General features: G+C 35.3%; 3 protein-coding genes across 6 annotated transcripts; all 3 read right to left on the bottom strand.

Annotated features, from left to right (window-relative positions):
* Positions 1 to 3,690: 3,690 nt before the first annotated feature.
* LOC141587393 (high mobility group B protein 13-like) lies at positions 3,691 to 7,421 on the bottom strand. The gene is made up of 9 exons (XM_074408878.1): positions 6,729 to 7,421; positions 6,011 to 6,139; positions 5,607 to 5,878; positions 5,277 to 5,382; positions 5,118 to 5,183; positions 4,861 to 5,031; positions 4,672 to 4,763; positions 4,314 to 4,398; positions 3,691 to 4,220 (listed from the first exon to the last, which is right to left on the bottom strand). Exons 1-9 carry the CDS (start codon positions 7,182 to 7,184, stop codon positions 4,104 to 4,106), a joined length of 1,494 nt encoding a protein of 497 aa, XP_074264979.1. The 5' UTR covers positions 7,185 to 7,421; the 3' UTR covers positions 3,691 to 4,103.
* Positions 7,422 to 7,736: 315 nt separating this feature from the next.
* LOC141587391 (protein trichome birefringence-like 23) lies at positions 7,737 to 11,506 on the bottom strand. The gene is made up of 3 exons (XM_074408876.1): positions 11,236 to 11,506; positions 9,469 to 9,746; positions 7,737 to 8,936 (listed from the first exon to the last, which is right to left on the bottom strand). Exons 1-3 carry the CDS (start codon positions 11,414 to 11,416, stop codon positions 8,163 to 8,165), a joined length of 1,233 nt encoding a protein of 410 aa, XP_074264977.1. The 5' UTR covers positions 11,417 to 11,506; the 3' UTR covers positions 7,737 to 8,162.
* Positions 11,507 to 16,717: 5,211 nt separating this feature from the next.
* LOC141587390 (uncharacterized) lies at positions 16,718 to 22,549 on the bottom strand. 4 transcript variants are annotated; one of them, XM_074408873.1, is made up of 6 exons: positions 22,187 to 22,458; positions 21,811 to 21,897; positions 19,078 to 21,475; positions 18,573 to 18,633; positions 18,261 to 18,484; positions 16,718 to 17,077 (listed from the first exon to the last, which is right to left on the bottom strand). In XM_074408873.1, exons 3-6 carry the CDS (start codon positions 21,348 to 21,350, stop codon positions 17,020 to 17,022), a joined length of 2,616 nt encoding a protein of 871 aa, XP_074264974.1. In that variant the 5' UTR covers positions 21,351 to 21,475; positions 21,811 to 21,897; positions 22,187 to 22,458; the 3' UTR covers positions 16,718 to 17,019. The 4 variants fall into 4 exon arrangements, with proteins under 4 accessions (XP_074264974.1, XP_074264975.1, XP_074264976.1 ...); XM_074408874.1 differs by having other exon boundaries at positions 21,811 to 21,839; positions 22,187 to 22,428; XM_074408875.1 differs by lacking the exon at positions 21,811 to 21,897 and having other exon boundaries at positions 22,187 to 22,549.
* Positions 22,550 to 23,871: the final 1,322 nt, after the last annotated feature.

Below are 23,871 nucleotides of genomic sequence, written 5' to 3'. Positions count from 1 at the left end.
TTTCTTTAATTCTAATCAACATTTCTATTCATTTCATTTTCACACTTTTTTTCAAAAGATTATGTGCAAGAGATTTTGAATAAATGTGTTTAAATAAGACCTACACAAAGTTTGACCATAAATACACTCACTCTGCTCCGATCATTTCTTTATGTTTACTTTTGACAGAAAAATCAGGTCACATATATATGAAGATTAGGGCCTTCTTCTTTTCGACTTAAAGTCACTTAATTTAAGTTTACTTCATATCCTATAAGTTCAGTTCATTTCAAATCCTATAAGTTCAGTTCAGATCCTATAATTTCAGTTCAGTTCAGACCCAATAAGTTCAATTCAGATTCTATAAGTTCAGTTTAGTTCAGATCCTATAAGTTCAGTTCAGATCTTATACGTCACTTAATTTAAGTTCCCTTTAAATCCTATATGTTCAGTTCAGTTTAGATCCTATAAGTTCGAACCTGTAAGTTCAGTTCAGTTCAAATCCTATTAATTCAATTCAGTCCCAAATAAATCATTATCAGTCCAAAAAAACAGGGCGTAGGTCTTAAAAAACGAGAGAACATGAGAAAAAACAACTTGGAGGCTAGGCAGCACGGACACTCCTCCTAAGTAGTCGTCCCGTGTCCGACATCGTGTCCGACACCCGGACACCCGACACTTGTCGGACACCTGCCTAAACATGTTATAGTTTAGACGAGCAATAAAATGTCAAAAGAGATTGATTAGAAGATGAGTTTGGCTGAAAAATGAGAATTAGTTATAGTCAAGGTCAAAGTTTACCTTCACTTATTTAAATTTAGTATCAAATACATTAAAAAAATAAAATCATTCGTTATTTATAACCATAAAATATATATTTTATTAAATTTAAATAGCGTGTCCCGTGTCCTAAATTTCATGGGATGCCGTATCACGTGTCTGTATCCGTGTCGTGTCCGTTTTGGTGCTACCTAGCTTGGAGGTAAGGATCAAAGTAGCTTGCATATTTAAAGCAGAAAATGTAAAGAATCGATCAAAATAACACCTCGAAAACCGTGAAAAATTGAAACAAAAAGAGAAAATAAGAGGGAGCAGTTTAGACCTAGTAAAATGGGGGTCAACGGGTCGGGTTCGGGTCGGGCCAATTCGGGTCGGGTTAGTCCGGGTCTCTCATCGGGCCGGGACGGGTCATTTCGGGTCTGCTTCGGGTTTGTTGGTCGGAGGTGTTATAGGTCAAGCGGGTCGGGTTGTTTCGGGTCGGGTCATTTTCGGGTCAATGAGTAATAGAAAAATAGTCATTTTAAGTCTTTCCGGTTTAATTAGAGTTATATTTTGTCGGGACATTTTCGGGTGTGGTGGTTTCGGATCGGATCATTTCGAGCCGGGTTAGTTACGGGTTATGTTCGGGTCGGGTCGGGTCAATTCGTGTTTTCGGGTGATGTAGTTCGGGTCACTTCGGGTCTCGACTCAATCTTTTCGGGTCGGGTCAGATTGCTTTTGCCAGGTCTAGGGAGCGCACTGTCTTTCACAAATTCCCATTATAGACGGGAGATATCCGTCTATTTTGGGGCTCTACCATGCAATTTGTTGCTTGTTTTATGCTTAAAGTGGGTGGATATTGGCCCGTCTTTTACTTTAGACGGATATATCCGTCTATAGTGAGACGTACTAATTGTATATCTTTTGTTATCTTTTTTAATGTATTGGGGTCTAAATACAAAACAAATCACATGGCAAGTTGCCTAAAAAATGCCAAAATTTATCGTTATACCATAATATAACAGTATTTAATCCGTTTTAAAATTTAAGCGGATAATCCGTCCACAAATGGGGTTTCAGAAATATTTCACATGTAACATGTTTGATCAGAAATGGATGTGTTTCACCAACTTTAGAATATTCATAAATAGAATTATATATGGAGATACATTACATTACTCGTATAGCTTAAAGTGAATGAGCATAGTATTAAAACAAGGGCAACTACAAAGGCAAAGTATCAACACAAATTCTATTAAAACCACGCTTGCCGGGAATTAGCATACACAATCATTGTGATCATTGTATCTTAAAAATGTGAATACGTATCACTTTGCAACTAGTCTTACTTAAGACGATATTATCCTTTTTAAGTTTAAACGGGTTAAATATCAACCCGTATGGTATATAGTGCAAAGTTTTATCTTTTTCAATGCATTTTGTTTTTGTCCTATTCATCTTACATGAATATATTTGACCCGTCTATCTTAAATAAGAATTTGGGTTAACCTATATTTTAATGGTTCAAAACTTTATTCTAAGTTGTCAAAGATGGCTCAACTCAAGAAAATGTAAATACGTAATCTGGTAATTCTTCACCAAAGACATTGAATCATATTAAACTCATTTTCTATAGACGTGGTCATATTAAATTATTTGACTTAATAGATAATGACCTAACTCCTTTTGTAATCTCTTATGGTTCTAAATTACTCAATATTATTTACGACCCAATTTTTATCTAGAAAGAACTTGATAGTAGTAACTTTGTTCGGTAACTAGTGAAGTCACGTTCACTCATTCTTTACCTTGTTTTGATAAAATACAAATATAAACATTCGGCCGTTACTAATCTGTAGATAGGGTCGTCTCATAATCAGTGGTGGAGCGAGTGGGGGGCTAGCAGGGGCGCTCGCCCCCGCTGGCGTTTGAAAATTTCAAAATTTTTAGTTAAAATTTTCGAATTTTTTCGAGGTCCCCTTATAATATTACCCTTTCGCCCCGCTAAAATTTTTTGCTCCTGCTAACTTAAAATCCTGACTCCGCCACTGCATAATGGCAAAATATTATGGATTTATGGGAGATTAAAAAGCTTGTTAGGTAATTGGTGAAATCATGTACACAATATTTAACCTTGAATCAAAAAACAAATGTAAAATTAAGACGTTATTATATTTGTCGAGGAAATTAGTGTTAAACTAAGTTACATTTTTGTTGATCCACATTCTTTTTTAAAACGACAATATTCGTCTTAAACTTAAAATACGTCAAGTAGGGTAGATAAGACAAAAGGATAATACTTCAGCACTAACAAAAAGTTTGTCTCATCATATAAGCGTGTGAGCATATTTGAACCTTTTTTATTTAACGACGGATAATGCCGTCCTAAGAAAGACTTGGTATCTAATTTGTAGATAATTGGCGATTAAAAAGCTTGTTAGGTAAGTGGTGAAATCATGTCCACCAAATTTAACCTTGAATCAAAAAACAAATGTAAAATTAAGTGGTTATCAATATATATAGACGGTCTCATAAAAAATAGTGTTGAGGAAATTAGTGTTAAACTAAGTTACATATCTATTGATTCACATTCTTTTTTAAAACGACAATATCCGTCTTAAATTTAAAACGGGTTAAATAGAGTAAATGAGACAAAAGAAGCTAACAAAATGTTTGTCTCATCATATAAGCATGTGAGAGGATATCTGAACCGTTCTTATCTGACGACGGATAATGCCGCCCTAAGAAAGACTTTATATCTAATGATCTTCAGCAGTTAGTAGCTGACTCATTTTATTAATAAAAACTTGTGTTTGACTATGTTTCTTTGAGACTTTTCAACATGGCTTTAACTATCAAAACCAGTTGTTGATTCAACGCTTTTTGCACTATATTGAGTAACATTTGGCGGCTGGTTTTGCAATAATATCATTTGACTTTAATCAAAAAGGATGCAAGCAAACAACTAGAAGCTCACTTATTACTCTCCAATATCATTACAGAATTTTCTTCCTGTTGATTTCAAAAAGGATAAAAAAGCCACGGCGTCTCGGCCTCGTAGATTGGCACTAATTGAAACAAAATACAAAGTACCGAGAATTCTAACTAAAACGACACCTGAGCCTTCGTTCCAAAATGAATTGGGCTCGGACTATTATTACTAAAGAAGTGAAAACCATGCTATTGTGCTTGGACAGTTTCTAAAACGACACCAGATCCTTCGTTCTAAAAATAATTGGCTCGGACTATTACTAAAACGACACCAGATCCTTCGTTCCAAAAAATAATTGGCTCGGACTATTACTAAATGTTCAACAAAACCCATTGAACATATCCATGAAGATCAGAAAATTTTAGGGCTTAAATTATACTGGTCCAGCTTCTGCTTGTTGTTTGTTGTATTCTTCAAGCTCCTTCTTGTATGCTTCCATGCCCTCAGCTGCCTTATCATTCCAGATTTTCTTCTCCTCTTCACTCAATTCCTGTAATTAAACATAAGATCAGCTGCTGTTTTATCCACTTTTTACGAATATCGAAACTATATAAACTAAAGAGAGTAGTTAAGCTGAACTTGCCTTCCATTTCAATGAAATCAGAGCAGGGATAGTGGAGCTGTTGATATCAGGCTTCTCCTTAAGCAAGTTTTTCCTCTCTTCTTTGCTGGATTCATCAGACAAATAAATATGTAAGAGCATATTGGTTTAGAATATGTTGGAGCAAAGCAAAATGACTCGCTATAACCTATGAATACGTTGGAGCAAATCATGACGGATTTTTCGTCATGCTGTAAACAACCTCTTTGTGTTTTAAACCAATAAACATAGGATAAGGCTGCGTACATCACTACATCCTACCTCTTGCCATGTCACTGGCAGAAGCCTTTAAGGACCGAGTTAATGTTGACGTAATAGAGAGAGTTTGAAATCTATCTACCTGAACAAGAAGAAAGATGATGTCGGCCTCTTTGGCTTGTTTGGATCAACAACTTTCTCCTCCTTTTGCTTCTTTTTCAAGTCTTTGGTTTGCTGTAAGTAGTAGCCAGAGTTAATAACATCCAAGTTCAAAGCTAGAGAAAGATCAAACTTAGAAAATTAACGGAAAGAAAATCAATGAAAGATCAACCTTGATAATGTTCTCGGTCTTTTCCTTCTTTTTTAGTAGCTGTAAAGCCTCAACCTTGTGAATTTTCATTAGTTCTTCTTCTTCTTTCTTCAAGCTGGCAGTTTCTTCTTCTTTTTTCTGCTTGTACAGCTCCATTTCTTCCTGATACTTCTCCTTGTTAACCTTAGCAACCTGAAAATTATCGAGATAAAAATAAAGTTAAAAACAACAATAGGATAAAGACCACCTCATTGTGGCATTTAAGCTAGGAAGCAAACCTCTTCATAAGGTCTTTTCTGCTCTGCAGTCATGTTTTTCCATTCTTCACCGGCAATTTTCGAAGCCTGACATAGACATAAACATGACCACATAAATTAGTATCACTTCAGTAACTTATTAGATCACTTCAGTAAATTCTATAAAACACAGGCAATTACCTCAAGCAATTTCTTCCCCTCTCCAAGCAAAGCTGATCGCCTCTCGTTCGAGTATAGGAAGAAAGCACCCACTGGTTGTTTAGGCTTTGACGGGTCCTTTTCTTTCCTGAACCATCAACCAAAAACCAACACCTCATTTAATTTCATTGCTATAAAATACGGAAATATTGAGAACAAAATAACAATGGGTCATGTACGACAAGTTCAGACCAATCCCAATCCCAATCCTTATGCATTCCTTGTTTAATCATGGGACTAATGAGCTAGCCTCACATGTACGGGTCTCGTGTAAATAGTCTCGGTAAAACAAAAATTAAGGTAATCAATTACTTTGATTTCTTAGTCCCCTTGTCAGCTTCTTGCACAAACTGAAGGTATTGGTCAAGTAGTTCCATAGCACTCTTCTGTTTGTGCTCATCCTCCAACAACTTCATCGCCTCGCTCTCGCGCTTTTCTTTGCTCATAACCTTCAAATAAGCTTCCTTTTCAGCTTGGTACTGTTCTTCATAGAGCTTCTTCTCTTCAGGAGTAAGGCTCTTCCATTTTACACTCAATAAGTTGGACATTTCCTTGAAAGCTGCCTCTGGGTTTTCTTTCTTAATCTGAAAATACAAGATGAAAAATAAACACAATTTTTAAAACATTGAAAGTTTGAAACAAATAGACAATTGAAATATCCGTCCGTCTCAATCATTTGATTAACTTTGATTGCGACGGAAGGAGGGAGATTGTACCTCACTGTATACATCTTTGCACCATAAGGCATAAGCTGATGCAGGTCTCTTCCTTTCTGGGCAATCCTTCTTTTTCTTATCTTGTTTCTCGATTTCCTTGCCTTTCATCGATTGCATGATGGGAAGAGTCTAAGCATCATAAACCGATTCCATTAAATACAAAACCCGAATACATGAAAATTTGATCAAGAACTCAACAGCATCTGAAAAATAACTCCACCACCACATTGAAGAATCAAAACCCCCAAGTCCAACACTCGACACCCAGACAAGGGTATAACACTTGGAGACCTCATTTTTAGCAAAAATATGCATTTCTCTCATAAAAATAGCCTAATCGACACTTGGACACAAATCCGTGTCATATACTTTTAAACGAATCTGAGTAAATACAATAAATTCCAGTCATTCAACAAGATAAATACAAATTCAATAAAGTTTCACACCAAAATTAGTCTAATTACTTGAATTAAGCAGCAATCAATGCATAACAGCCCTAATTTTCAGTCATTCCAGCATGATACAACAAAACTCATCCACATTAAAACCCTAATAAAAAATCGAAACCTCGACATCGAGTTAAAACTTAACAAATTATTCACAAAATCACATAATTATAAGTTAAAACAAGAAAATCATAGTGAATTTACTCATAAAGCCGAAAATTCTCGAGGATATAAATGAATTTAAAAGTGATTAAGAAGACAGAAAAACATACCATTGTAGGTTTAAATTCCTTAATCTTGTGCAATTTCTTAATCTCCTCATCTTTCTTCTTCAATATTTCGTCTTTCTCCTTCAACATCTCTTCAGTTTTCTCCTTTTCAATCTTCATCTTCTCCATCATTTCCTGCATTTCTTGCAATTGCTTCTCAAAATCACCACCATTTCCATCACTCACCTTCTCAACAACCTCCTCTTGTTCCTTTCCTTTCGCTTTCGCTTTCGATTTTGACTTCTTCTTCTTCCCCGACACCTCGAGATTATTCTCCTTCTCGGGTTCCGGAACAAGCACCGGAACGGGAACTTGTTCAAGAGCGTCAGTTGATTGATTACCGGCCAAAATGTTGGCTTCGCTAGTTGACGACTTCTTATCCTTTAATGCTTTCTTGGATCTCCCCTTTTTTGTCGCCACCGGAACGGGGAGATCGGAAGTTGCTACTGAGGAAGACATGAGAGCTAGATGAGAAAGATGAAGAATTAGAATTAGGGTTTAGCGTGATTGTGAAAATGTGTGAAAGAGTGAAATCATTTTAGGGGTTTATATTGGAAGGTGGATCAAGGGTTAACGCCAACGGTCGAATTATTTAAAATTCAAATTTAGCATTGTGAAAGGGGAATGAATATTCAATAGTGTGGATAGAGTTGCTCCAATTTACGATGTTCTAAACTTGGACTAGTGAAATAATGTGAGACCGGGTCATGTTTTTGTAAATTTTGAACTTATATGAGTCGAGTTTGGGTCTATGTTACTCCAACACTTCACTTCATTGTCGTCTTGTGTGCCCGACACGATATTAGACTCTTCACTTTAGAGGTAAGATTTAAAAAAATTAAAAATTCGCACAGAATAGCCGTATTCGACGATCGACGCGAGTCAGACACGACACCCGTGTCGAAGAGTCGGGGTAACACGGGTTTGGGTTAATTTAATGTTATGGTCCAGTCCAGGATCGCCTCTACAGCACTACTCCACCGGAGAGATTAAAACATTGACCAAGTAGAATTTTTTTTCTTCAAATAAATTTATTAAGGTTAAAATGACAAGATACAGCAAAGAGTAGAATCGGGGGAAAACACAGACTGACTCAAACACGCAACAAAGAGAATTATTGACAAAGTGAGAACACGGTGAGTGCAAAGACAAGAAAAAAAAAACGTCTCAAATCGTAACCTATGACCCGTGTAACTCAACGACCCACCATAACTAATTCGCTTTTCCCTCTGCAAGCACTTTCCATCTTTGCCAGCATAACATTGACAGTCCAAAATCTATCCCTTTCTCTTTATGTTACTGTGGTAAAGGAGTAGCCTCATAATCATCAAGTATAGCTATATCTCAAAAAAATTCTTACAGAGCACGGTATGATTCAATGTTTACTCGCGACAAGGCCATTCTTCCACTACTTACATCCTCCATGGATGCATCAATTCATCCATTGACGGCCATTTTCATTATGACGTCATTCCACGCATCAATAGGCCCCGGTAAGCACCAATGCAGACAATCATTTTGGACTTTGGCATTTTTATCCTTTGCAAATGGGTAAAATGCTCTATAAGGTCCTGGATGCCCATCAGGCCGTAACAGGGAAAGCTGCATGAAATCGAGCAATTTAAGGTTTACACCGTTACTTGATGCCTTTTTAACTGCACTTTCAAATTCTTCCAGCTCGACTCTTCGGAGAACGTTGTGTAAATCCTTTATTTTGACCTGCCCTTCCTTAAATGGGACTTTTCTAGTACAACTCCCTCCAGTTGACCATTCACCGCCTTCAAAATGATCAGGTGTAGATGTTCTGAAGAATATTAACCCTTTATGGTTAGATTCTGCAATAAAATTGAGCACAAACCAGAGAGTCTTGCGATAAGCAAAGTCAAACCCAAGGTCAACCAGGTTCTGTCCTTGGCAGCCATGACATCCTAGTACTTTATTTTTCTCGTAATACTTTGCCGTTTTTAGAAACCATTTTCCGGTGGAGAAGATCATATAGTCAAGGTTTTTGTAGAGATCAATCCATTTCTTATCAAGTTTATCAAGGTACAAATCAATTTCTTGGCTCGAGACTCCATTGATATCTTCATAAATAGCAGCTTCTGTCAGGAATGGAGACCAAATTACATATATAGTCATGTTGTACGATGGAAATCGCCATCCTTTGGATTTATATTCCTCATCATGGTAAAATAAAACTGCCTCTTCTACCTGAAAACATCCCATCACATTAAGTAAGGCATTCGCTGTTCGCAGTTGTAAAAATATTCCCCTCCTTGAAGAAGGCCGAGAAACACGTAGACAAATAACAAGTCTATGTACTGCATCACCATATACTTGAATGGTACCATTAAATTTGAAGGTATCAGAGGCAAGTAGGTACTATGTCACTTAGACTCAACTGAAAGAGTCAAATGGCAGGCGAGTGTTGGGCATGACTGTATTACGAAAGCTCCAATAACTATAGCCTAATATGAAGCGTCAAAGTGTCGCGTAGTATCGGACCAAGTGCCTTGTCGAGTATTAACACACACAGCCATAGTGAACTACTGAACTGCAAATTAGAATAAGTTTAGCGTACTGGTTGTATTACTTATATAGGGTACTCCATACTTATGATGGCCTCTCACATACTTCCACATTAGAGGAAAGAGTAACAGAAAAAGACAACGGAAGGCGACTACATATCCTTGTTTTCAAATCAAAATGAAATGATAATAGATATGTTGAATTTTTGATCTACCTTTGAAAGCATGCAGATTAATGATTGGACATGGTTCCGAGAAATGGAGTCCCCGATTAACGCCCATCTTTTGTTCCTCATTATCTCAAGGAATCTCTGTGCATTAAACTGGGATAATGTACAATCTTTTGGCCTCCATTTCCAATAAAGATACCCTGAATCTGGCCTCCCATTCGTAATGCAGTTCTGATGTTGTTCAATCAGATTACATGTCTCATTAGTATACGCAGGTCCAGCTGGATTTGGGACCCATTCCCCAGAAAATAGATCACACTTTTCTGCATGAAGTTACGAAAAATACTATGAGAAACACTAGGGTAATTTGAAGATACGAAGAAATTTCACGAAACAAGAAGTAATGGTGAATTGCTAAGCTGCAGAAGAGCAGTTATTGGAGCTTTCACAAGATAGTCATGTCTGAACTCTGATCCTAGTCAACTCGGGACAGCACTATTATTTTAGAGGTTACATTTAGCATAGTCTGGCAGATGTCGTGTAGCTTCCGACTAGGGTAGTAAGTCACCATGGGTTGATACCCATAAACTCGTCAAAATTGCCCTTTTGGCTCGTTCAAACCATAAAAAAACCATAGTTTGAGCATTCGGTTTCACTTAATACCCTCTCATATCTTTTGACTGATTTCACCCCCCACTCAAACAATTATGCTTGTGATTCCAATGAAAAAACCTCCTATTTATCGTCAACACACTAGCAAAGTCCTATATGACGTTCACATATGTTTGGTTTACAAGAAGGCGCAATGGCAGAGAGCTTTCGACTTGTTGAGGCATAATACAACCGCCTCACATATGAACTACTACAACCTCATTCAACAACAACAAGCCTAGATTGGGCAATTAAAGCTAGATGTACTACATAAAACACTAGACCGGGATCCGAATCAGACACCTGATGGAGGCACAAAACCAATGTAGAGCAACAATTAACTACAACAATAATTTACTGCCTAATAGCTTTAACCAAATACCTACATCCAGAACCAAACTAGGGTTTTTTACTCCCTCCGATTCTTTGGAATTACCCCATTTGTTCATATTTCCCTCGCAAATTGCCCCATTTATTCAAAAGTGGGGAAATTCCAAAGAATCGGAGGATATACCAGTGATGCAATAATACACACTACAATCAAAGTTATAAACTGCTCTCCAAATACCATTTTTACTGAATTGCTCAACTAAATCTTCATTGTTTTTGTTTCAGTAGGCTAAAAATAGAAACCCAAGTAAAACCCATCAAATTTATCAACCATTTTCTCAATCTAAGCCACAAATCCTCAGTTAAACATCACAAGTTAACATCTTTAAACAAGATAAAAGAATAACAAGCTAATAACTATAAAAACCCACTCAATACTAAGTGCTTGTTTGGTTACCCTTTAAAATTCATGGGAGTTGAAAAATCCCATGAATTAGAAAAGAGGAACTTGTTTGGTTGCCCACTTTTTTGGCAAAATGTGGGAATTTAATTTTCCAAGGAGTTGGAAACTCCTCCACAATGGACTCCTGTGGAATTAAATTCCTGTGTAGGCAACCAAACGGGTTTGTTAAAATCACATGAATTTCATGGCGGAACTTAATTCCTATGAATTTGGTATTCCTATGGAGTTAGATTCCAACGGGCAACCAAACGAGCACTACCTCCTTCCCGATCATTTATCTACCTTTCTAATTCTCTGTAAGCGGCATTTTAATCAAAGTTAAACAAATAATTACGACAACTATAATAAAAGAGTGAAATCAGGAATACCATTTGGGGTGATAGAAGAAGCAAGTGGGCCCTCCTCAAGATTGAAAGAATTAGAAGATTTCGGAGGAAATTCAGTAGATTTTAAGACAAAAACTCTAACAGCAATTGCAGTTGCTAAGATCATTACAAACAGTTTAAGGAATGCAGCTTTTTGTTTCCATGTTTTGTAACTCAACTTCATTGTTACTTGCAAACTCTAACAGCAATTGCAGTTCTTCTTTTTTTAAGGAGAAGTGTTGTAAGAGATGTCACAATGATAAAGAATTGAGTAGTTAGAAAGGTTTGAGACCGACACTTTAACAAATGAAAGTTTGTGCCAAAAATTAAAAAATTAAAAAAAAAACAAATGAAAGTGAATAAAGTGATTAGGAGATGCTTAACAAGATAATGATGGTTGAAAGGATCTTGACAAAAATATTTGTGATGGATTTGTATCTTTCAAAAATATTGAATACTAGTTTGAATGCCCGTGCGTTGCAACGGGGTAATTAGCTTATTTATAATGCAAAAAAAAAAACGTTATAAGCGTTTAATGTTTACATTATATGTCTAATGATTTGTTTACATATTATTAAAATATCTCTTTAAAAAAAATAAAAGATTAATATATACGTGGGTTAACTCTTATTTATAATCATATAATCACCCTAACTTATACTAACCTTTCGATGTGGGACAATTCTACTATTTATAAGTAATATATATTCACAAAAATTGGATTTTTTTTCTGATGTGGGGCAATTCTAATATTTATACGTAATATATATTTATCAAACCTGCATTATTTTTCAATGTGGGACAAATAACATACTCAGAATTACTCCATCTTTTTTGTACTTAGTTCGACATCCAACCAGATCTCGAATACCGAATACGAGATAATTCTTTGTTCATTATATCTAATAGTTATATTTAAATTTAATAATATGATCAAGTACTTCCATTAATATTTGTACGTTGTTTTTCTTCAAAAAAATTTTAACATAATTGAGATACGGAAATTTCCCGTAGACTTTTAATTTTGTTAGATTTTCCATGCTACCCCTACTTTTAAAAATCTGCCTATAGTACCCTTGAGGTTCCATTTTTTTGTCCATGGTACTTCCTAATGTAAAGGCTGTTAAATGGACGTTAAGTTTGATGGCGTGTCAATAAAATAACAATTAAAAAATAATACCCCCTTTATTGTTTTATTGGTACGGATATCTCTCTTTTAAATGCAAATTTTATTAACTATATCATTATAATATTGGAAATTTCTCATGGTAACCTTGAACTTTGATAGATTACACATGCTACCATGGACGTTTGTTTTCTATTTTTTTTTATCATAGTTAAAATATGTGCAAATGATAAGAACCTATACTCTAATGATAGAATATTTTTTAACACAATTCTAATTATATTATTTAAACATAGTATATTTACCACACCTACATTATTTTTCAATATGGGACATATAAAATCTATAGGTAGAAAATATAATGATATAAACTTTTAAGAGCTCTCCAAGACAATACTTAAGCGACTCAAAAGATTTTGGGTTGATGCCTAAGTTCCAAGGATGCTCATAGAATCACCCACCTTATGCTATATTTCGATATGGAAAAATTCTATTTTTTATATGTAGTATATTTATCACACCTATATTATTTTTCAATGTGGAGATATAACATATTATGAAATACACCATCTTTAATATGTGCAAATTATATGAAATTTATATATACTCTAATGATAGCATTTCTTACCATGAATCTAATAATATTATTTTCATACTTTTTTTACCTACATTATTTTGTCAAATGAAATTTAAAAGTTTTTATATAAAAATTAGAAACATTACTTGAATATAAAATAAGTAATACATAGTATATATTATAATAACTAAAAGATTTTCCAAACATTAACTTAGGTTAGAAACCATTATTGTAGAGACAATAATACAAACTCTTTTAAGAGTTATCCCTGATAATACTTAAGGGAATCAAAAGATTTTGGGTTATGACTTCTATTTATAATCATAAAATCACCATGCCTTATGATAATCTTCCGATGTGGGACAATTCTAATATTTATACATAGTATATTCACCACACTTACGTTACTTTTCAATGTAGGACAAATAACATACTAAGTACACCATTTTTTTTGCACCTACTTTGACATCAACCCGATTTAATAATGAGAAAATACAATACAATACAATACAATATACACTCTAATGATAGCATTTTTTTGTCACAATCTAATTATATAATTTTCATACGATACTTTTTTTTCAAATGAAATATAAAGTTTTTATATCAAAATTATAAACATCACTTTAATATAATACAGAAAATGTATATATATGGGACATATCTATTATTTATACATAATATATTCATAACACTTACATTATTTTTCAATGTGGGACATATAACATGCTAAAAAGTCTATATCTTTTATATCAAAAAATTTTGGATTAATACATAAGTTTCAAGGATGCCTCCTATTTATATTTATAGAATCACCCTACCGTATACTATTATTTCAATGTGAGATACATAATTTAATTATTTAGACGTAGTATGTTCATAATGCCTACATTATTTTCAATGTGAAAGATATAACATACCAAGAAATACATGTCTCTTCTTAAAAAATCACTATTGTATACATATTATTTTTCTTTGAAGGTAAAATCACTTAGTCTCGATCATTAGATATGGATCTCTACATCGTACATATAACGACTCATTAACGCTCTATTACTGCATTCAGAAGACAACCATTAGTAAAATCTTTAGTTTTGTATTGTGTCAGGAGATTACCATTAGTAAAACCTTTAGTTATTTTTTGATTTTCTTGTTCATGTTCTTAACTCTTTCCCGGGTAGTTCCCAACGATTTCCACTTTATTTTTTATATCATATCGTAGATAATGATAAAAAATCTTAAGAGCTCTTTAAAACAATATTTATGAGACTCAAAAATTTTTGGGTGGATACGTTCCAAATATGCATCCTATTTATAATCATAGGATCACATCACCTTATACTAAACTTTCGGTGTGGGACAATTCTACTATTTATATGTATTATATTCACCACACCTACTTATTTTCCAATGTGGGACAAAACATACTAAAAAGTACACAATTTTACGTATTAAGAAGTACACCACCTTTAATATGTGCAAATAATATGAAATTTATACTCTAATGATAGCATTTTTTAACACAAAGCTAATTATATTATTTTCATAATTTTTTTAACGATATTTTTTTGCCAAATGAAATGTAAAAGTTTGATATAAAAATTGGAAATATCACTTGAATATAATTTAGGAAATATACATATTATAATAATTAAAAGATTTTCCACTTTATTTTTTACATCAAAAATTATACTTTCCTAAATTGCTTTTTGATGATGTGGACGCTCTCAGATCGCTCGAAAAAACTCTCTTTTATATAGATATATAGATTGTATGTATTGGGATGGGATGGGCTTTAAATATTGGAGTCGATTTAGTATAATGCGTATAAATGTGTATTTTTATTAAGTTTTTAAGTGTTTATCGGTATTTTTTGCACCAAAAACATACTTATATACATAAGGAAGGGGTAGGGTGCATTTTAAAGTTTCTTAAAAGGAAAGATTAAGGAAAAAAATCACCAAAGAGTTGATTGAGTATATAAATGTGTATCTTTATCAAGTTCTTTTGGGTTGAATTGAGCTAAAAATCTGAAATGAGCTGAATTGAATTGAAGTGAGCTGAATAAGGAGTCGTTTGGTTGATCAAGGAACTTCAACTTCCTAGGAACTTGCGATTCATAGGAATTAAGTTCCATCATCTAATTCGGGTGAATTTGGCAAAGTTGTTTGGTTGCCCATGTAGGAATTAAATTCCACAGGAATTTCCAATGACCAAGCGGGGGGTAGGTAAGCCACTTCCCACATCATGTAGGCATTGGAAGTTCCTGGGAAGTTCCAATTCCTACATTCAGCCCAAAAAATGGCAACCAAACAACCTTATTTTTTTAAAATCATGGGATTTTCTAATGCCTGTGTTTTTCAAGTGGTAACCAAACGACCCCTAAAGTTGAACTAGTTAGGAGATGCTTAAGGTTAAATGGATCTTGACAAAAATATTAGAAATGGACGAGTAGGATTGTAGATTATGTGTTATAAGATAATTATGTTTATTTGGGTTTCATTAGATTGGTTTTTTAACTATGCAAATCTTTGTGAGTGCGGTAAGAAGTTCTATTAATAAATTATTTTTTACTTTTAAAAAAACAAAAGTTATTAAGAGATGGATTTGTATCTTTGAAAAGAAAAAGCTTATATTGGGATTGGGTTTAAATATTAGGGTTGATTTAGTTTAATCGTATAAATGTGTATCGTTATTAAGTTTTTAACGGTTTATCGGTATTTCTAACATATATCCTTAAGAGGTAGGAGGTATTTTAAAGTTTCTTAAAAGGAAAGGTAAAAGGAAAAAGTCACCAAAAAGTAGAGTAGAAAATGGCTTTCATAATTTTCAATAAAATACTTCATTTTCTAAACTACAATAACGTGTGTTTTAAGGGCACATGATACAAAAATTGATCTTTTATTAAAAAGTTATTTTATTAATAATTTAAGAGGTAGGAAAAACTTTGAAAAAGCTTATAGGGATCAGTTATAAATATATGAGGTTTGGATTCAGTATAAATTTATATCTCCATAAAGTAACTAATTTATTATAAAAAAAAAGGGAAATGCTATATACAATAAGCATTTAATACCCTTCTAAAGTTGGTATTAATTTAGAAATTAAAGAATAAATTACACATGAACCAAGACAATTAATGCATATATTAAGTATTTATTTCCTTTTTTAGTTTCTTAAATACAACCCATTGGCAAGATGCATGGTTAAAGTTTAAAATTCAGCCTCTATAAAAATCGTCTTCATCATCATTCTCTATTCCCTATGCAAAAAAAAAAAAATATTTTAAATTTCTTGTGAATATCTAAAACAATAGAAATGATAAAGGAAAAAAATTAGAAGATTTTCAAGAGTGTTGTTCAAGTTATTTTTAAGAGTTGTGTTTTTTTCTTTTACTTTCTTCCAAGTTTAGTTTTTGTCATTTAAGTCACTTTCTTACAACTAATCATCAAGGACCACACACTCAGTCACTCACACTCAATCACTCATTTCATGATAACCCACTTGCATTCATATGATCATAATTCATATCCCTTTAGAGTTTGGATGGATTAAGGAGGTTTGAACAATGCCATGTTTATTATGGCAATAGTTCTTGAAATTTTCAAGGTTTTGTAGATTGCAAAATTACTCTGTTTATTTAATATATGACCCCAAAGGGATTAAAAATCTACAATATATTTTTGATCGAAGCTTGACTAGTTTTAGAATCAACTAATCAAGCCAAAACAATAGTCATAATGATTGGCATTTGAGACTTAAAATACAAATACGGAGTATCATTTTTAGCGAGTAGAATGAGGTACAAGATTAATACAATTATAAATACAAATATTACATTACATAGATCACAGATTACCAATATCTGCTCTATTTAGTATTAAAATCAGTATGGCAGCAGTATGACTATGAAAGTACAGCGTACAAAGAACGAATGAATAATTTACACTCAATGTGCAAAATTAAATATACAAAAAGTTGATGGGGTTAGAAGCGAAATGTCCCCCAAAAAATTCTGCAATGATCTGAACCTGAATCAAATGATACATCCCTCGGTAACCTGAATGCTAGAAAAGGCTCCAATCTAGTCATCAAATTGCTCAGGGACTTGCATCCCAAACCCGCACTTGTTCCTCTCGACTCTGGTTAAGGTATTATATGAAACAAATGAGCAGTAGTAGTAGTGCTTACACAGCTAGCAATAGGAAATTAGAAACAAGCTCCCAACAATATGTTTCACCAGTATCCAGAATTCCAAGGGAAAACTATTTACTTTCGGGAATCACGAATATATCAATTTTGGTTGCAAAGGACTAAATGAATGACCATGATAGTGCAATCTATGTTACTTTAAAAAAAACTCACATAGCTCGTACGTTGGATATCAACATAATATGACAGTTGCAAACTTCACCTTAGGCTAAAACATAAATATTTTCACACAAGACTCTGTTCAACACTCGAGGACAGACCTGCATCTGGCACTTGTACTGGAGCCCGAGTAAAATAGGTAGCTTAAACACAGACAGCATCAAACAACAATAAAGTTGGAACCTCTAAGTGACTACTGACTACCAGAGTCAAGAGAGGGCTCCTAGGCTCTTAACCGAATCTAAATAGTGTGGGAAGTTGGGTTCAAGTGTGACAATGAGAACAGTCTATCCTCAGCAACATCATCGACTTAATGATGTGTTATCGGCATGTCCAATATTCTTCTTCAGATGCAATAGAATATCAATTGCTCATATTATGTAAGTCACAAGTCTCAAGACATCTCAGCTCAATCACTCAGTGTCTAGAAAGACCATCTAAAAAATGCTTGTTTACACACAACTTTGCATTATCTACAGCTGCTCGTCTCACTTCCACGATCAGCAGACCATACTTAAGCAGCAACAGAGCATTAAGTATTAAAGAAGTAATTAAGTGAATACAGTATCATTACAATTATATTTCCAAGTCTTTCACTTTCACTTTTCATTTCGTTATTCCCTTTTTATTTATTTAATTTTTTTTTTTTTGGCTGAGTTGGGGGAGAGGGGGTAAGATTAGGGGAAGTGCCACATTAGTCGATCAATTCTATTACTTTTATGTGTGTCTTAATTAAGCTTGATAGCTAGGGCTAGGTTTAGTTTCCATAAGCTCCTCAGATAAGCACATTACACATAAGAAAAAATTGTGTAAGTGTTATCCTCGTACAGTTTAGTTGATGCGGTATCGGAAAATAGGAGATAACAGTGAGACCAACAGGAAATATGTGTTAACAATTAACGCACTTTTGAGCATAGCCACATTCATAGTATTAGTAAAGTTTCAGAGACTCACGAAGGTGCAAGTCTTCCAAGGTTAACAATAAAATCTTTAGTCCGCTCATCCACAACTTTTCCAGATATATCAACAATGTAGCGCATGCTAATTGTAGTTGGAAGTCCTCGGCGAGCAAGTAATTCCAGATCACTTTCTTGAAGTTCTCTACCATTTACAAAAACATCAGAATCACCTCTAGAACAGTTCTCCGGCATTGGATAACCAAATTCTTGAATAAATGGCTGCAACATAGAAATGAAATGTCTCATAATATGCTGTTGGCATCTAAGAAAAAATAGAAGAAAAGAATTACAGGGATAGTCAACTCACAGGAATGATTCCGATGCATTGATGGCCCATCACACCCCAAAACCCAGCCTTGGGATCGTACCTGCAAGAGAATCGAGTGAGATATTATACAAACTATATCTGAGGAACAGGTAAACTAGGAAGCAAGTTTATCAGCAAAACAGCAATCATGACTGCAATTATGTTGTCTTTAATCTTTATCACCTTTTCATATAAAGATATACCTCCATTCTCCTTTATATGATTCCCATTTGACTTGGGTGATCAAATCATGTAAACGACTTTGACAGACATTTTCTCACAATGTACAATAGTTCCAAATTTTTAGAAATGATAATATACCCAGTTCTTTTGATGAATAAAATCAGACAAATTTTACTATGTATCTTTACTTAAATCTCAAGAAACTAAAACTGGACCCTTAGTGGATTACCACGGGTAAATGAGAACAATAAATTTGTCGTGGTACTGTGGTAGTGACTCTTAACAATCATTAGTGGTAGGATAACGTGCTACAGAGAATTACCAGTACTCTCCAGGTTGGATTGGTCCCGCGAGCTTCTCTGCCGTTTTAATCAAACGATAAGGTATAGCCTGACCATTGACATAAACCTCGGCTTTCCTAGAGGAATTGTGAGCAGATAATGATTCAATGCCGTTCAATAAAACATCTATTCGAGTTTGTACCAGGTTGTCACTCCCAGAAACTGGAGATTCTCTTGGCATATCCCCAGAATCCCGAGAGACACCAGTAGAGGGTAACTCACTGTAGTGAACTTCAGTCTCAACTGCCTCTGTTATATCCAAGGGGGCTTCTGGAGAGGCGTTACTATCAATTATTTGCTTCTTTAGAGGTGGACAGGTCGCCATGGGCACCTCTGAAGAATTCTGTTGACTGCTTCGAACACTTGTGGTATCAGAAATACGTTCATCCACAGAAATGCGGGACTGTGAGGAAGCAATCTCCAAGTTTTTCTCAGCTAGACTTGAATTAAATTTGTCCCCTTTAGTCAATATGCTAGCTTCAGAACTCATAGACTTGAAGGTATAACCTCCTGCATCAAAATCATAAGATCCGATATTTGTACTAGTAGCAGTAACGCTATCACGGTGAGGTTTAGGACCCAACTCATTAGGTACTTCTCCGGTAAAGCAACCTACATTGACAGAATCAGGTTTCATTTGAGGAGACAAAGGGTCAACAGACTTGTGCTGAAGATCAAAAGAGAAAACAGTTGAGCAGGCCCCACACTGCAGTTGTTGATCTTTATGCTTTGCTTTGCGATTTCCAGGCAATTTAAGTAATTCAAAGCAATTGTTGCACAAAACAAAGGGAGCACCCCCCGATATAGGACGGCAGAGCCTTTTGTTCAGGCTAGATACCGCAACTCTCTTGTGGTGATGCATAGAGTGAGACGGACGTCCTCGAGGGCCAGGATGCGCAATTCTAGGATCATAGGATCCGGGATCACATCTTTCAAAATGCATATTACCATGCCTTCGATGTTGATCCTGGCCTTTACCAACATTTGAGTAGCAAAGTGAGCAGCTACATGCAGGATGGTGAGCATGTGTATCATTGACGTATGAATCACGTTGATCCTGGTCATAGTTCATGGACCGTTCTGGAACATACTCAGGCACTTTATGTATTGAAAATTGTTGATTAGAGCGAGGCCTCCTTTTCATTTGACCATCATACTGATCCACATACATTGGTTGATTATTAAACATATCTTCCCTGTTATACGCTATACCAGGGCCATGATGGGACTGAGTTGATCCATATGTGAGTCTCGAAGAACCATCTACCGAAGTTGTTTCAACGTTATCTAAACCATTAAGTTGATCCTTCAATTCATTGTATTTCCGAAGAAGCTCTGCACGTTGTAGCTCCTGGACACTAGAAGGTCCCCTCGCACTTTCAAAGCTTTGCCTTGGCCCACCATATCCGTAAACAGGATCCGGATAATAATTGGAAGCTTCATCAGCCACATTTGGTCTGGCATATCCATCAGAATTGGCATTCTTGAATCTCCCACGTTGATACACTCCTCCCTTACTAGGACCAATACCATGAACTGAATGATCAGGTGATCCTTTGGAAGCCAGGTCATGCTCATCAGAAAAGACAGATTTGACCCCTTGAGTATATTGATCAGGTCTATCTACAGCTCGGTCTCTCCATGTACTCCTCCGCCCCCCTGAATAATTATCACCAGATTGTCCTTCATGTTTATCGTCAGAAAGCCATGAATTGAATGAAGCTTTTGGTCTCATCTTTCCAAACCTCTCATCTTCTGAATTTCCTTCAAAATCAGAGCCAAGATCTTGCCTCAATGACGACTTGGGAACATCTCCATTCATTGACTGTGTTGGTGATCTACCAACTCCATTCAAACCCCCGAAACTCATACCTTCCATCATAGGCGACCTTCTAACATCTCTTGTTCTCATACTTACTGGTGTCCCACCCCGCCCCTTCAAAGGTGACTTGCTCACATTTCTCGACCTTGCTGCTGACGAATTAATCCCATCATTATCAAAACCATCAGAACCAACCCTTCCCCTCATTGGTGACCGGCTAGCATCTCTCGACACCATAGGGGTCCTACCAAGATCATCCAAAAACCTATCCCTCATCGGAGACTTGGGTAACCCCCCATGAAACTCAGTCTCCCAAAAAGGTGGCTTCCTCTCATCACCATCTCCAACCATCGATCTTAAAGGTGACTTACGATCCATATTTATACTACCTTCCTCTCCAACCATTGATCTTAAGGGTGATCTACGATCCATATTTACACTATCCTCGTCAACAAGACCCTCCTCACCAAAATCACTACCACCAGAATCCACCAATTTCTCCTCTCCTACTAGAGACCCGTTTACCAACCCGTCACTCACCGATGACTTTTTCTTCGCTGTTCATTTCATCATTCCGAAACAGAATAACCCAAAAACACAAACCAAAATTTCAGTCACGCATTTCTACAAACACTTGCTGTGCATAACAAATTTAACGAAATACTCCCTCCGGTCCAGTCAATTGTTTTCCTTTGGTTTTGGTTTTTGGCACAAAGACCAAGAAAAGAGGAAGGGGTCAATTACTAAATGACAAGTGGAACAAATTGACCCGTGAATGATCAAATTGTTAATCACCTTCATTGAGACAACCAATATGGAAAAGGACAAAGGACAACAAATGACCAGGACAGAGGGAGTATCAAACTGAACAACGGTCTTACACGATAATTACCTCGAAGAATGGTGCTACAACCACCACACCTGTAGACAGGAATTCCAGGAGGCTCAGGCAAGACTTTATCACATTTCGGACATCGAACTAACCGCACCTCCGACATAATCAACAATGTATTTACTTATTATTGATTTTCCCAACAAAAATTAATCAAACAGCAAATAATTCTTTGATCAAACACAAAAATAAAACACTAAATTTTAAATTCTCAACTACCTATCATTTAATTCTCAACAAACATAATTGAGAACATAACTAAAGTTGCAACAACATAAAAACATGGGTACTAGTCGTAGTCGTACTCGTATTAGCGTACAACCGTCTTATATAATAATTATTACTGCGGAAAAAGAGAGTTTACGAGACAACGTACCAAAAAGTATGGAGAAATTTTGAGCTGGATTTATCCGATGAGCCAAGTTAATTTAAGTTTGATTCTCCATTTAATATGGTTGAAATTTCGGAGAGAGAATTTGTTTCGGAAAAAAATTAAAAAATTAAATTAAAATGACGAAGAAAATTTGGAGGGAAGTTGGAGAGGAGAATAAGTCAAGGCGGTTGAGCTGAGTCAATGTAGAATGATACGACGCCGTGTTGGTCGTAGAGTGGAGTGATGCACCTCGTTTTGGTGGGTTGATGTGTTGACAATATCAGTGGCGGAACCAGGCCGGGCTTAGTTGAAGCGATTACGCCCAATTAGAATTGACAAAGTTGACCCGGCCCAATGATCTGATCTAACACCCGAACTCAAGGTTCAAGTTTGATTAGAATCTAAATTAACAAGATTCAATGTAACTCGACCATATGTTCAGTGTTGCACACCAAATATTATTCATAAATAACTTTGTAACAGTTGAATAAATAAACGAGCCGAAATAACCCTGACCGAACTAGCGCAAATCCGAAATTAACCTATACCGAAATAACTCAACTTGACCGAGCACAACTTAATTTGACTCGTTTGTGAAGTCTACCCGAGTAATAAAAATATTGAAGTTTGTAGTTGAATGACAATATTTTTATTTATTTTTTGAAGTGAGAATTTGATGGGCAAAATGAAAAGTCGCGGAGAAAAATAGGAGGAAGTCAGTTAGTTGAGCTGCGTCAATGTGGAATGATACGACGCCGTGTTGGTTGTATGGTGGAGTGATGCGCCTCGTTTTTGTGGGTTGACTGCGTTGACAATTGACATAGTATGAGGAGAGGGCGTGTATGTGTATCACGTCGTTTGTATTTGCTGACATTTTCTGTAAGACGAAAAATCAAACAATTTGATGGGGTTACGTTATTTTGATGATGTTCGAAGGTTGAATTTGTTGCCAAAGTCTACGTTGAATACGTTCTTGCCAACTGTTCAAATGCGAGTTTGGACCGGACATGGGCCGGACCGTAAAGGAAAAAGTTATCCTTTAAGACTTAGTGGGCAGGGCGGGCCTTAAATATGGGTTAATTATCTTTGCCCTTGCCCGTCTTTTAGTCAAAAGTCAGGCGGTCCATGGGCTAATGGGCCATACCACGAAACTCAAATTTAGATGATTTATTAATTAAAATATATAGGGGTACCCAATATATAAATATTTTCGTTATATTTTAACCTTTATGATTTACGTATTATTTTAGTGTTCCACATCGTTATAAAATTGATACAGGCTCTGTTTGGTAAATGGCATATTCGTCAAATTTCAGCATATTGGAGAGGTTTAGCATGTTTGACTTACGAATATGCTATTTAGAGCGTTTGGTTAATGACATATTGAAATAGCATATTGGGGTCTAATATGCTATTTTGCAATATGTTGCTCCTACCAGCATATTGGGTTAGCGGATTAGAAAGAAAAAAAAATAGTCTTCTTTACCCCGTAAAAAATATTAACCTTTCTTTAATATATTTAATAAATAATTTATTCGTATCCTTATTTGTCATTTTACAAAGGATCTAAACAAGCTGCTAATCTAAAACTGCCAACTACCAAACACCTGTAAAACAATTATGCTAAATAAATCTGCTAGTCAAACATGCTAAATTATTATGCTAGTCAAATCTGTTTTCTAAATCTG

The sequence above is a fragment of the Silene latifolia genome, chromosome 6 (genome assembly GCF_048544455.1).
Source record: "Silene latifolia isolate original U9 population chromosome 6, ASM4854445v1, whole genome shotgun sequence".
NCBI lineage: Eukaryota > Viridiplantae > Streptophyta > Magnoliopsida > Caryophyllales > Caryophyllaceae > Silene > Silene latifolia.
The sequence above is the reverse complement of the archived record's forward strand: the minus strand, read 5'-3'. Positions and strand labels throughout refer to the sequence as shown.